The 13733-nt window shown below is 39.7% G+C and overlaps 1 protein-coding gene across 12 annotated transcripts in view; it reads right to left on the reverse strand.

The window, feature by feature from the left end:
* PPP1R9A (protein phosphatase 1 regulatory subunit 9A) overlaps positions 1 to 13733 on the reverse strand; it is a 295634-nt gene that overhangs the window by 6518 nt on the left and 275383 nt on the right. For 6 of the 12 annotated variants that reach the window (XM_082471672.1, XM_082471664.1, XM_082471673.1 and 3 more), the window contains 4 exons: positions 5429 to 5627; positions 3357 to 3476; positions 2369 to 2392; positions 1091 to 1273 (listed from right to left, as the gene is read on the reverse strand). In XM_082471672.1, the coding sequence (XP_082327798.1) occupies positions 1091 to 1273; positions 2369 to 2392; positions 3357 to 3476; positions 5429 to 5627 (526 nt within the window). The remainder of the gene's footprint in view (positions 1 to 1090; positions 1274 to 2368; positions 2393 to 3356; positions 3477 to 5428; positions 5628 to 13733) is intronic. The other 6 variants (XM_082471674.1, XM_082471671.1, XM_082471675.1 and 3 more) reach the window with 3 other exon arrangements.

A 13733-nucleotide genomic window follows, 5' to 3' on the forward strand; every position in this document is an offset into this window, starting at 1 on the left:
AATTCTGCTTCTCCAACCTTTGGGCTGTAGACATTTACAGCCAAAAGTATTGCTAAACCCATTGATATTTTCAAAAGATAGGAGTGGGCACCTGCTGCCACGGAGGGTTCCAAGAAGGGCAGGAGGAATCGAAGTGGCTTCCTTTCTGCCAATGTATTCATTTACAATGAAGACCAAAAATGTCTTTGGGACCAGAATGCTCATGTCGGCATGATTAGCCGTGCTCTCCCTGTAGGCGGCAGACCTATAAAGGAAGTCTGGTCATAACGAGGAGGCTGCTCGATGAGCTTGGGATTCAGAATAAGGGGAGCTGGTTGCGTACTTTACACGTTTCATGACCTTCAGAATCAACAGCGGGATGCATCCATCTCCCCAACAGGGACAGCCTTGTCAATGGGCCTTCATATTCACAGGCTATTGATTGATCTCTAACCTTTTCAAGACTGTCAAGAGCTACTCATCTGCCCGTCAGCCCAGCAGGGGGCCGAGGTTGGGGGTGGCAGGCTGGCTGTGAGCTCCTTTTGCCCTTTTTCCACAGGGGTAGGTGCCACCTCAGGCTCTAAAGGAGATGGACTGGACAGGTGAAAATGAGAGCGCCAGGGCAGGGGAGGGAGGGCACGGCCTGCACTTGGTGGGGGAAGAAAGTTCTGGGGAGAACGCAGTCCCGGTTTTTGAGTGGTATGCAGGGAAGAGTGAGGGTGGGGGGAGCAATGAGTTAAAAAAAGGGAAGATTCATGGACCTGGGTTTTAACTCTTAATGTCATGGGAGAGTCCACATCGGCCATTATTAAAACTCATACTACACAGGAAGTAAGTAGAGTTAATACATGGACCATGTGTTGCTTGGCGGAAGCAATGGAGTGAGCCCCTAGCTCTCCTGCTCAACAGCCTACTACTGTTTGATTCAGAACCCGATGACTTTCCGAAACTTCCTTTACCACTCAGAAATCATTTAAGGTCCTTTCTGCTAACTGTGGGGGAGAAGTACCTCTCAGATATGCAGGATGCTCTCATCTAATGGAAACGTTTTAGGCGCTATGTGTAATACAAATTATACTTGGTAACCTAACACAAACATATAATTCTTTACCTTAAGTTTATTTCCATCCAACTGCAGGAGTTGCTCTCCAGTGATGTTTTGGGCACTGAATTCAGAGACATACTGCTCCAGATTTAGGCTCATTAGCCAGTGAGAAACCTGCTGCACGCTCCATTCATGAACGGCCCGATTCAGACACTGACTGTGTTTGGGAGACTGTCCGTCATCAAGAATCTGAGGTAGGAATGTTACGCAGGGTTGTTAAAGGACCGAGAAGCTGTAGCTCAGTACGGCATGTGATGCTATCAAAAGCCATTTCTTGCCTACTAGAGCCACACTTGTTTTTAAACCATAAAGTAAACGAATGGTTCTAGCTGTATGTATAACACACACAAAGTTATTAACTCTACATTTTGTTTAGGTATTTGGAAATTTAAAAATTCCCCCAAACAAAGCATTTTAATGTAGGAAATTTAAAACTGAAAAATACACTCCAGTGTTGCAAGGTTTTACATTAAAACACTACGGAAAGACTATCAGATGCAGAAAACGAATACATCATTAATCTCTATATGTAATGCATCACTCTGCACTGATCCTCTGCTAAGACATCTGAGATATGTAAAGATACATTTAAAAATACTGAGGTATATCTTTTACTTAGAAGGGGAGAGCATTAAGTCCTCAAGCATTCTTAGGGGAAATTTCACAGTCATTATTTCACTTGAGCGGCAAGCAAACCTGTGAGGAAGGTAGGACAGGTAATTTCCATAATTACTTTTAATAAACGAGGCAAGTGAGGCCCAGAAAGTCTACAGATCTGTCCAGTATCACGCAGCTAGTAAGTGGTGGAGCTCAGCATTTACTGGTTTATTCCAAATCCCAGGCTCTGTCCAAGGCAGGACATTGCTACGAATAGTGCAAAGGGCAGCTTGGTTCCTAGAACCACTAAGCTGAGAGGAGATGAAGGCAATGATAAATCTGGGAGGAGAGACAGGAATCACCTCAGCGACCATGCAGGGAACACAGAGGAGGGGATGGCGAAGCTGAGATGAAGGCAAAGGAGGTGAAACACAATGGGCTGCGTCAGGGTAATGGTGATGGGAGACACAGCAAGGGACTCTGGAGGTGGAATCTGGAGATCCTCTTGAATGTCTTTTCAACTAAGACATAGACAAGCGCAGACAGTGTAACTATTTAACACGAGGAAACCCTCCGCTACAGAGGAAAGTTTCTTGTCTTGTTTGATTTTAAATCATTTGCAAAGAAAGAAAAGAAATGTCAGACAATACCATGTCAGCCACCACACACAGCCCACTGAGAGCTCACCTCATCATCTATCATATCCAGGCTCTGAGTGAGAGAGCAACAAAGGAACCAAAAAGAAAAGTGTTACAGGAACAGGAGACACACATGTACAGTACAAAGTTTTAATACAATTAAAATCACGCCAAGCCTAAAGAATATGGGCAGAAGAATTTAAGGGGAAAAAACGTTTTACAAAGCAAAAATCACGTTAGAAATAACTAAGAACAAATATTTAGGGTGAATATATCTCTACTTACAGCGCTTCTCCCCAGCCCCACCCCCGCTCCCAGTACTGGTATTTCTTTCTTCTACTTATCTCTTGGAGCACTAAGTCAATCACCAGTGTAATCTTCTGCCCTCCTGTACACATTATATCTCCTGAGAATCCATTGCAATGCACACTTGACCCTGGCTTCTAAGTAAGTGGTTCTCCCCTTGTTTTCCTTCCTTACCACAACTGCACCTCTCCCTCTCCACTTCGGTGATTCTCAATCAGGGGCCACTCCCCACTCAGAGGGAACATCAGGGATGGTGAAAAAGGTGAGGGAGGAGGGGGATGGATCGTCTGTAAACTCCCTCGAGATTTCTTTTCTTTTTTTTTTTTTTTTTGCTGCACCTCGCAGCTTGCAGGATCTTAGTTCCCCAGGCAGGGATCAAACCCGGGCCCCCCTGCAGTGGAAGCACGGAGTCCTAACCACTGGGCCTCCAGGGAATTCCCTCCCTTGGGATTTCTGGGCCGTTCCCTATTGCTGCTCTCCAGTGCCCAGCCTCCCATCCCCAACCCTCTGTTGATAGTCATCCCATTTATATCAAAGAAAGGCTGAGGAGGTCCCTAGACAGATTAAAGGGGCTCAGAAATAGTACTTTGCTTCCATGTTGAGACAGACAGGGAGCGAAATCATGAGGATTGATATGCAAAATCTGCCTAAAAACATATTCCCCGGTGATAGTTCATCGGTAAAATGTATGATCTGAGAAAGCAGCTCTGTCGTCAGTGCCGTGCATGTACCTCATCTGATGAGAGCACCAAGGACTGAGAAAGCCCAGGTGTTTTGGGTTCTGCTCCCAGGCCGCTCAGGTCTGCTGAACTGGTACTGCTGGGACTGAAGTCATCATTGAAGGTAAAATTCTGAAAAAACAAATAAAGCTCACTGTTAAATGAGAATAGTGAGTGGACCAGAGGTAGGTATGTTTGCAAGTTCTGGAAAGGTTCTTTTTAAGTAATCTTAGAAGAGATTCATATTTGGTTTGGTGACCTTCACCCGGCAGTGGTTGAGAACACTGTGCCTTCTGCGCTGGATAGGGAATTCTGGGTGCTTTCTCCATCACATGAAAGGATAGATGTCTTAGAGAAATGATTCTTCAACCTCTCTTCAAGGGTACAGCATTCATTATCCTCTGCAACTGCTCAGAGGGGTAATATTAATAAGCCTATCTTCTTTGACCCTAATCGTGATAAGTAACAAAGTAAAAATACAAGATGGTGTGGTGAGCCTGAGTTATTAGCAACAGATGGCAATCCATATTAGAAAGGTAGCTGAGCACCACCTGGGAAGGATCGCTTGCTGTTGGCCGTGATAAATACTGTGAGAGATGGCAGATCCTCTCCTGGATGTAACCTTCAAGATGATGAGTTCTGGGGTAGGTCACAGTCTGCCATTACACTAGTAGTCACATGCTTAAAATACAACTCTTGCACAGCACCAACGGAGTACCAAAGAGGCTGCAGCACGGACAGAAACACATTTCCAAATAATCACCTGGGGGTTGGGGAGGTTGAGGGTGTGTACGTAAAACTTCCCCAGAATTTCATTAAAATGTTCAGTGGATATTAAAGTCAAACGAATTCACATCCAGTGCAAGATAATGGTAGAATCTATTCAAACAACATTTAGATTTCTCAGATCCAAGACTGAAAATGTTTCAAGACCGAAGTGGCCTTCTGCTTCCAGGACTTCTTTTGCTAATAATTCTAGAAGGACTGGCTTTCCTGGAGCTCTAAGCACCTGACCAACACCATCTTGTTTCCTATTCCCCTTCCTTAGGAACCGGACTGTTAGTTTTCCATTAGGTTCCCTTGCACTGGGTTTAGCTGGTTGTCAAGAATAAATACCATGCCAGAGGCTAGAGAATTCAGTACCAAACAAACGCCAAGTTTGCTAAAACTTCAGAAAAGGAGACGAAATCAGAGCACAAGGAGCTAGGCTAGTAAAACATTTAAGCAGGTGAGCATTTAACACAGCACATTACCATTTGACATTGTCATTGGAGATATGACCCCAAATTCTGTCGAAACCTTATGAGCTGTTGACCTCAAGAAAAGAATTAAATTCAAGTTAACATTAATCACAGGTTTCTGTTTGAGAAAGAAAAGTGAACATTGATAAAAGGAGACCAAACAACATGTGAAAGTTAGCCACCGTATGTGTTTCAATAAAATGTTAGGTAAGGTTTGCAGCGTCATGCTGGAAATAACCATCGTGCATTTAAAAACAAATAAGCATATAATTCCTCATTCTGCTAAAGTTAAAAAGCTTTGGTGATAGAATTGTAACAGTTTATCAACATGGAAGTTTGATTTAAAAGAAGAAATAAGTAAGGGTGCTATGTCAGCATTGGTTTGTTTGAAAGAGTTTCATTTAGATATATTGAACACATATTCAGTCCCAAATTTATTTGTTTTCCAGTAAATCGTGAAGAGCACAGCAAAAATAGTTTTGTAATGTAATTTAAAGTGGAATACTTGGTAAACAGATCTATCATACTGTTCCATGATTCAAATGCATCTTTCCCAGCATGGCTTGACTGTCAAACTGAGATTAAGTAGCAGTATGTGAAAAGACAGGCAAATCAAAGATTAACGTACAATCTAGAATGGAACAGTATTAAAGAAGGTGATGGTTAAATGAGGCTTTCTTCCTCCCCCACACAAGAAATACCATGCATTGTTTACTGCAGTGTTATCACATTGGTTTCTCGGATCCAGAGTATACACACAAGTTGAGAATGCTTTCCAAAGATCGAAGAGGAGGAAGGATTGGGGGTTTTCTTGTTTGCTTTTTTAATCCATGTGTTTTCTACCTTAGACCCCTTTTTATCTGAAATTAGAGTTTCAGGAGAAGGCTGAAGGGGACTTGCAGATGCAGGCAGGTTCCTGAAGGAATAGGATCCTTTCCGGCTTTCGTTAAACCACGAGAAAGGCAGGCCCGCTGACGGCGTGGAGGCCTGAGCAGTGGAGGACAGCTTCGGTTTCCAGTGTTCCAGCCTGCTGCTGAAGATCCTGGGTTATGAAAAGAACGGGTATGTTAGACAACGAAAAGGCAGATGTAAAGCTTATTGAAATGAATTCTGAAGGGACTCTGAATATAGTTTGAAGTCATAGTTTGAGAAATTATTATACACAACGCATAGAGTAAAAATTTTGCCCTTTTGACTAGAACGTTAATCTTAATAGTTATCTTTTTTTAGTTAATTTTAATTTTTCTTTTCTTTTGGGCCACACCACGCAGCATGCGGAACTTCCCTGACCAGGGATCGAAACTGCGCCACCTGCAGTGGAAGCGCACAATCTTAGCCACTAGACCACTAGGGAAGTCCAATAGTTATCTTTTTTGCATCTAAATGGATTCTATAACAATGATCAATATTTTGGTATCATTATTGCCACGATGAATTTTATGAAATGTGCCTAATAAATGTATGTGGATAAATTAGTATCAGCGAGGGGCATGGTCTTTTAGGAATTGCTATTAAGTTAATCATCACAGCATTCCCTTTATTTGGGTCACATAACAGTGCCTCACACTAGTGACATGAGCTCATAACCAGCATTCTACCCTGGCCTCCTCTGGGCACAGGTTCTCAAGAGCCTGAGACTTTAGAAAATGATATATTTAAATACTTGGAAATTTCTGGGCTCATGATACTTTAAGCAGAACACACACCTTATTGGTTTTTCATCATAATCTTAGTGCCTTATCACAGGAGGAACATCAGACCCGAGGTCCTAAAATCGTACACACTTCCTGTGTACATGGCCTTGGGCCTTCTCTCAGAGTCTATTTCCTCATCCATAAAAGGTGGTTATTTTATATATATCATATGTGGTTGTTAAGAATTAAATTAGATAAGTGTGAAAGTGCTTTGAAAAATGTAAAGGTATAAAGGTCTATGCTTATTTAATATTTAAAGGACTCAAAGGCATTTGAAAAACACAGTTTGAAAACAGACTTTTGGGACTTCCCTGGTGGTGCAGTGGTTAAGAAGCTACCTGCCAATGCCGGGGACACGGGTTTGAGCCCTGGTCCGGGAAGATCCCATGCACCGCAGAGCAACTAAGCCCGTGAGCCACAACTACGGGGTCTGCAAGCCACAACTACTGAGCCCGAGTGCCACAATTACTGAAGCCTGTGCGCCTAGAGCCCATGCTCCACAAGAAGAGAAGCCACTGCAATGAGAAGCCTGCGCACCACAAGGAAGAGTAGGCCCGCTCGCCGCAACTAGAGAAAGCCCGTGCGCAGCAATGAAGACCCAACGCAGCCAAAAAATAAATTAATTAATTAAAAAAAAAAGAAAGAAAGAAACCAGACTTTTTTTTCTTAATGCAGTTACCTGTATATTTATATTTACCTTTTGGTTAAAAAAAAATTATCAGGAGCTGAGGCAGGAATGGGCAGTAGTTTCTATGCACTTGGAAGAAGTCACCCTCAATACGTCCAAGTGATCTCTGATATAATGCCTATTATTTGTTAGCTGCTGATGTCATGACAACAAAGAGATTCCCTTTCAATTAAAAGTGCCTCAACAGCATGGCTTACGGACAACTTTTGTCCCAGATGTATACTGAATTTCAACCGTCTCACATCTCATTTCTCATTATTTTGAAATAGTATATATTTCAAATTTATATAGGTAATACAACTCCTAACAATTCCTGTTCATTTCCAAAGATTAGTGAGAATCAAATGGGACAATTAATGTAAAAGCATCTTGTAAACTGTAAAGCAATATATGTGTAAGGGGATTAAGAGAACGATAACTGAAGAGAATGCAAAAGTCAGCGAAGTTTTGGTAGCATACTGAAACCACAGGTTGGGTCAGTAAAAGTGTTTGTCACACTAAAGATTCCAGAAGATCTGATGATTTTAATGGTGTATTTATTTAAAAAAAAAAAAACAAACCCAAAGGGGTCTGCAAGGATAATAAAGAACAACCAGAGATGTGTCAACCTTCAATTTTATCCTGACGTTTAAACTAAAAAAAAATTTGTATCCTTAAATCCACTTACTATCAAAAAATGGGGGGATGTGGGTTTACAATAACTGAACTTAAGAAAGCATGCTAGCAGAGGCAGATTGGTCTTCTGTAAGAAGCTCTTTTTATTCCTGGGTCTTGGACCAGTGCAGTGGTCCCCAAATAAGTCTGATAAGGATCGTCTGAAGCAGCTGTTCAAATACAAATTCTTGGGTACCTGGACTTACCAAGTTAGAATTTGGGGGAGAGGGAGGAGTCGACCTGGAATATATATTTTTTAATAATACATGTCTGAGCTCACTCTTAAAGTTTTTAATAACTATATTTATTAATATTATCCTGAATACAAATGTGAGGTTTCTGGAGCAGAAACAGGTTATTATTTACTTACAAAAGTTATTGCACTGGTTTCCCATGCCCTAATTTCCTCTTTCCAGGCTGACACAATGGGAACAAGTTGTCATCCTATACTTGGTCTACATTATAGGTGAGGAATCTAAAAAATATGAATCTGGATGATTACATAGGAGAGGGACAGCTGTCTCCCTTCTTTCCTCTGAGAGAGGGAGAGACATCTTATCTCCTTAATGTAAACAATTCAACTTGAGAAGGATCTCGGGTTCTTATGCTTTGGAAAGTAATATATGTCAGAGTAATATATGTAAGTAATATATGTCAGACTAGTGTCTCCAGCTTTACAGCCCCGGGAACGTCTCCATAGAGTTGGGTCTCAGCCCCCTCTCCCCATCCCCACTTCTGGAAAATGTAATCACATACCTCTGGGGAGGTAAATCTCTCTGCAGGTAAATCTATCTATCTAGTCATAATTTAACTTCTCAGGCTTATCGTTTAGCTCAGGTCCCACATTCCAGTAAAAATGCTCACAGAGCTCTGACTGTGCAGAAACATAAAAATATTTTCCCTGTAGTTTCCCTCTTATAATTGGGGATATTTGAGATTAATTGGACCTGATGATTATTTTCCTCCTCTTTGGTTATAAATTTCTGAATCAATTAATCAAAGTAACATGGGAATTTTTTAAAGAGTTCCATCCATAATTCAAATAAGGTATGGTAGTGCTTAAATATATGGATACTGTTTTAAAGTTTATAAACAGGCCATAATGAATGACAGCATGAGTATCTTGTCCTACTCCCAAGTGAACTGCCTTTGTAGCAATGCTTTTAAAACAACCACCCCTACCACATTAAAAAAAAATTTTTTTTACATCTTTATTGGAGTATAATTGCTTTACATTGTTGTGTTAGTTGTTGCTGTATAACAAAGTGAATCAGCTACAAGTATACATATATCCCCATACCTCCTCCCTCTTGCGTCTCCCTTCCACCCTCCCTATCCCACCCCTCTAGGTGGTCACAAAGCACTGAGCTGATCTCCCTATGCTATGCGGCTGCTTCCCACTAGCTATCTATTTTACATTTGGTAGTGTATATATGTCCATGCCACTCTCACTTCATCCCAGCTTACCCTTCCCCCCTCCCTGTGTCCTCAAGTCCATTCTCTACATCTGCGTCTTTACTCCTGTCCTGCCCCTAGGTTCTTCAGAACCATTTAAATTTTTTTTTTAGATTCCATATATATGTGTTAGCATACGGTATTTGTTTTTCTCTTTCTGACTTACTTTACTCTGTATGACAGACTCTAGTTCCATCCACCTCACTACAAATAACTCAATTTCGCTTCTTTTTATGGCTGAATAATATTCCATTGTATATATGTGCCACCTCTTCTTTATCCATTCATCTGTCGATGGACACTTAGGTTGCTTCCATTTCCTGGCTATTGTAAATAGTGCTGCAATGAACATTGTGGTTCATGACTCTTTTTGAATTATGGTTTTCTCAGGGTATATGCCCAGTAGTGGGAATGCTGGGTCGTATGGTAGTTCTATTTTTAGTTTTTTAAGGAACCTCCACGCCGTTCTCCATAGCGGCTGTATCAATTTACATTCCCACCAAAAGTGCAAGAGGGTTCCCTTTTCTCCACACCCTCTCCAGCATTTATTGTTTGTAGATTTTTTGGTGATGGCCATTCTGACCAGTGTGAGGTGATACCTCAGTGTAGTTTTGATTTGCATTTCTCTAATGATTAGTGATGTTGAGCATCCTTTCATGTGTTTATTGGCAATCTGTGTATCTTCTTTGGAGAAATGTCTATTTAGGTCTTCTGCCCATTTTGGATTGGTTTGTTTGTGTTTTTGATATTGAACTGCATAAGCTGCTTGTATATTTTGGAGATTAATCCTTTGTCAGTAGCTTTGTTTGCAAATATTTTCTCCCATTCTGAGGGTTGTTTTTTCATCTTGTTTATGGTTTCCTTTGCTGTGCAAAAGCTTTTAAGTTTCATTAGGTCCCAGTTGTTTACTTTTGTTTTTATTTCCATTTCTCTAGGAGGTGGGTCAAAAAGGATCTTGCTGTGATTTATGTCATAGAGTGTCTGCCTATGTTTTCCTCTAAGAGTTTTATAGTGTCTGGCCTTACATTAAGGTCTTTAATCCATTTGGAGTTTATTTTTGTGTATGGTGTTAGGGAGTATTCTAATTTCATTCATTTGCATGTAGCTGTCCAGTTTTCCCAGCACCACTTATTGAAGAGGCTGTCTTTTCCCCATTGTATATTCTTGCCTCCTTTATCAAAGATAAGGTGACCATATGTGCGTGGATTTATCTCTGGGCTTTCTATCCTGTTCCATTGATCTATATTTCTGTTTTCGTGCCAGTACCATACTGTCTTGATTACTGTACCTTTGTAGTATAGCCTGAAGTCAGGGAGTCTGATTCCTCCAGCTCCGTTTTTCTTTCTCAAGATTGCTTTGGCTATTCAGGGTCTTTTGTGTTTCCATACGAATTGTGAAATTTTTTGTTCTAGTTCTGTGAAAAATGCCATTGGTAGTTTGATAGGGATTGCATTAAGTCTGTAGATTGCTTTGGGTAGTATAGTCATTTTCATGATGTTGATTCTTCCAATCCAAGAACATGGTATATTTCTCCATCTGTTTGTATCATCTTTAATTTCTTTCCTCAGGGTCTTATAGTTTTCTGTGTACAGGTCTTTTGTCTCCTTTGGTAGGTTTATTCCTAGGTATTTTATTCTTTTTGTTGCAATGGTGAATGGGAGTGTTTCCTTAATTTCTCTTTCAGATTTTTCATCATTAGTGTATAGGAATGCCAGAGATTTCTGTGAATTAATTTTGTATCCTGCTACTTTACCAAATTCATTGATTTGCTCCAGTAGTTTTCTGGTAGCATCTTTAGGATTCTCTATGTATAGTATCACATCATCTGCAAAGGGTGACAGTTTTACTTCTTCTTTTCCGGTTTGGATTCCTTTTATTTCTTTTTCATCTCTGACTGCTGTGGCTATAACTTCCAAAACTATGTTGAATAATAGTGGTGAGAGTGGGCAACCTTGTCTTGTTCCTGATCTTAGTGGAAATGGTTTCAGTTTTTCACCACTGAGAATGATGTAGGCTGTGGGTTTGTCATATATGGCCTTTATTATGTTGAGATAAGTTCCCTCTATGCCTACTTTCTGGAGGGTTTTTAATCATAAATGGGTGTTGAATTTTGTTGAAAGCTTTTTCTGCATTTATTGAGATTATCATATGGTTTTTATCGTTCACTTTGTTAAGATGGTGTATCACATTGATCGATTTGAGTATATTAAAGAATCCTTGCATTTCTGGGATAAACCTCACTTGCTCATGGTGTATGATCCTTTGAATGTGCTGCTGGATTCAGTTTGCTAGTATTTTGTTGAGGATTTTTGCACCGATGTTCATCAGTGATACTGTCCTGTAGTAGCTTTCTTTTTTTGCAACATCGTTGTCTGGTTTTGGTATCAGGGTGATGGTGGCCTCGTAGAATGAGTTTGGGAGTGTTCCTCCCTCTGTTATATTTTGAAAGAGTTTTAGAAGGATAGGTGTTAGCTCTTCTCTAAATGTTTGATAGAATTCACCTGTGAAGCCATCTGGTCCTGGGCTTTTGTTTGTTGGAAGATTTTTAATCACAGTTTCAATTTCAGTGCTTGTGATTGGTCTGTTTATATTTTCTATTTCTTCCTGGTTCAGTCTTGGAAGGTCGTGCTTTTCTAAGAATTTGTCCATTTCTTCCAGGTTGTCCATTTTTTGGCATAGAGTTGCTTGTAGTAATCTCTCATGATCCTTTGTATTTCTGCAGTGTCAGCTGTTACTTCTCCTTTTTCATTTCTAATTCTGTTGATTTGAGTCTTTTCCCTTTTTTTCTTGATGAGTTTATCATTTTGTTTATCTTCTCAAAGAACCAGCTTTTAGTTTTATTGATCTCTGCTATCGTTTTCTTCATTTCTTTTTCATTTACTTCTGATTTGATCTTTATGATTTCTTTCCTTCTGCTAACTTTGGAGGTTTTTTGTTCTTCTTTCTCTATTTAGGTGTAAGGTTAGGTTGTTTATTTGAGATTTTTCTTGTTTCTTGAGGTAGGACTGTATTGCTATAAACTTCCCTCTTAGAACTGCTTTTGCTGCATCCCATAGGTTTTGGGCCATTGTGCTTTCATTGTCATTTGTCTCTAGGTATTTTTTGATATACTCTTTGATTTCTTCAGTCATCTCTTGGTTATTTAGTAGCGTATTGTTTAGCCTCCATGTGTTTGTATTTTTTACAGTTTTTTTTTTTCCTGTAATTGATATCTAGTCTTATAGCATTGTGGTGGGAAAAGATACTTGATATGATTTCAATTTTCTTAAATTTACCAGGGCTTGATTTGTGACCCAAGATATCATCTATCCTGGAGAATGTTCCATGAGCACTTGAGAAGAAAGTGTATTCTGTTGTTTTTGGATGGAATGTCCTATAAATATGAATTAAGTCCATCTTGTTTAATGTATCATTTAAAGCTTGTGTTTCCTTATTTATTTTCATTTTGGTTGATCTGTCCATTGGTGAAAGTGGGGTGTTAAAGTCCCCTACTCTTACTGTGTTACTGTTGATTTCCCCTTTTATGGCTGTTAGCATTTGCCTTATGTATTGAGGTGCTCCTATGTTGGGTGCGTAAATATTTACAATTGTTATATCTTCTTCTTGGATTGATCCCTTGATCATTATGTAGTGTCCTTCTTTGTCTCTTGTAATAATCTTTATTTTAAAGTCTATTTTGTCTGATATGAGAATTGCTACTCCAGCTTTCTTTTGATTTCCATTTGCATGGAATATCTTTTTCCACCTCCTCACTTTCACTCTGTATGTGCCCCTAGGTCTGAGGTGGGTCTCTTGTAGACAGCATATATACGCATCTTGTTTTTGTATCCATTCAGCCAGTCTATGTCTTCTGGTTGGAGCTTTTAATCCATTTACATTTAAGGTAATTATAGATATGTATGTTTCTATTACCATTTTCTTAATTGTTCTGGGTTTGTTACTGTAGGTCTTTTCCTTCTCTTGTGTTTCCTGCCTAGAGAAGTTTCTTTAGCATTTGTTGTCAAGCTGGTTTGGTGGTGCTGAATTCTCTTAGCTTTTGCGTGTATGTAAAGGTTTTAATTTCTCCATCAAATCTGAAAGAGATCCTTGCTGGGTAGAGTAATCTTGGTTTTAGGTTTTTCCCTTTCATCACTTTAAATATGTCCTGCCACTCCCTTCTGGCTTGCAGAGTTTCTGCTGAAAGATCAGCTTTTAACCTTGTGGGGATTCCCTTGTATGTTATTTGTTGCTTTTCCCTTGCTGCTTTTAGTATTTTTTCTTTGTATTTAATTTTTGATAGTTTGATTATATGTGTCTTGGCGTGTTTCTCCTCAGATTTATCCTGTATGGGACTCTCTGTGCTTCCTGGACATGATTTACTATTTCCTTTCCCATATCAGGGAAGTTTTCAACTATAATCTCTTCAAATATTTTCTCAGTCCCTTTCTTTTTCTCTTCTTCTTCTGGGACCCCTATAATTCGAATATTGGTTCGTTTAATGTTGTCCCAGAGGTCTCTGAGACTGTCCTCAATTCTTTCCATTCTTTTTTCTTTATTCTGCTCTGCAGTAGTTATTTCCACTGTTTTATCTTCCAGGTCACTTAACTGTTCTTCTGCATCAGTTATTCTATTGATTCCTTCTAAAGAATTTTAAATTTCATTTATAGTGTTGTTTATC

The sequence above is a fragment of the Balaenoptera physalus genome, assembly GCF_965194825.1.
Source record: "Balaenoptera physalus genome assembly, chromosome: 8".
In the NCBI taxonomy this organism is placed as follows: Eukaryota; Metazoa; Chordata; class Mammalia; order Artiodactyla; family Balaenopteridae; genus Balaenoptera; species Balaenoptera physalus.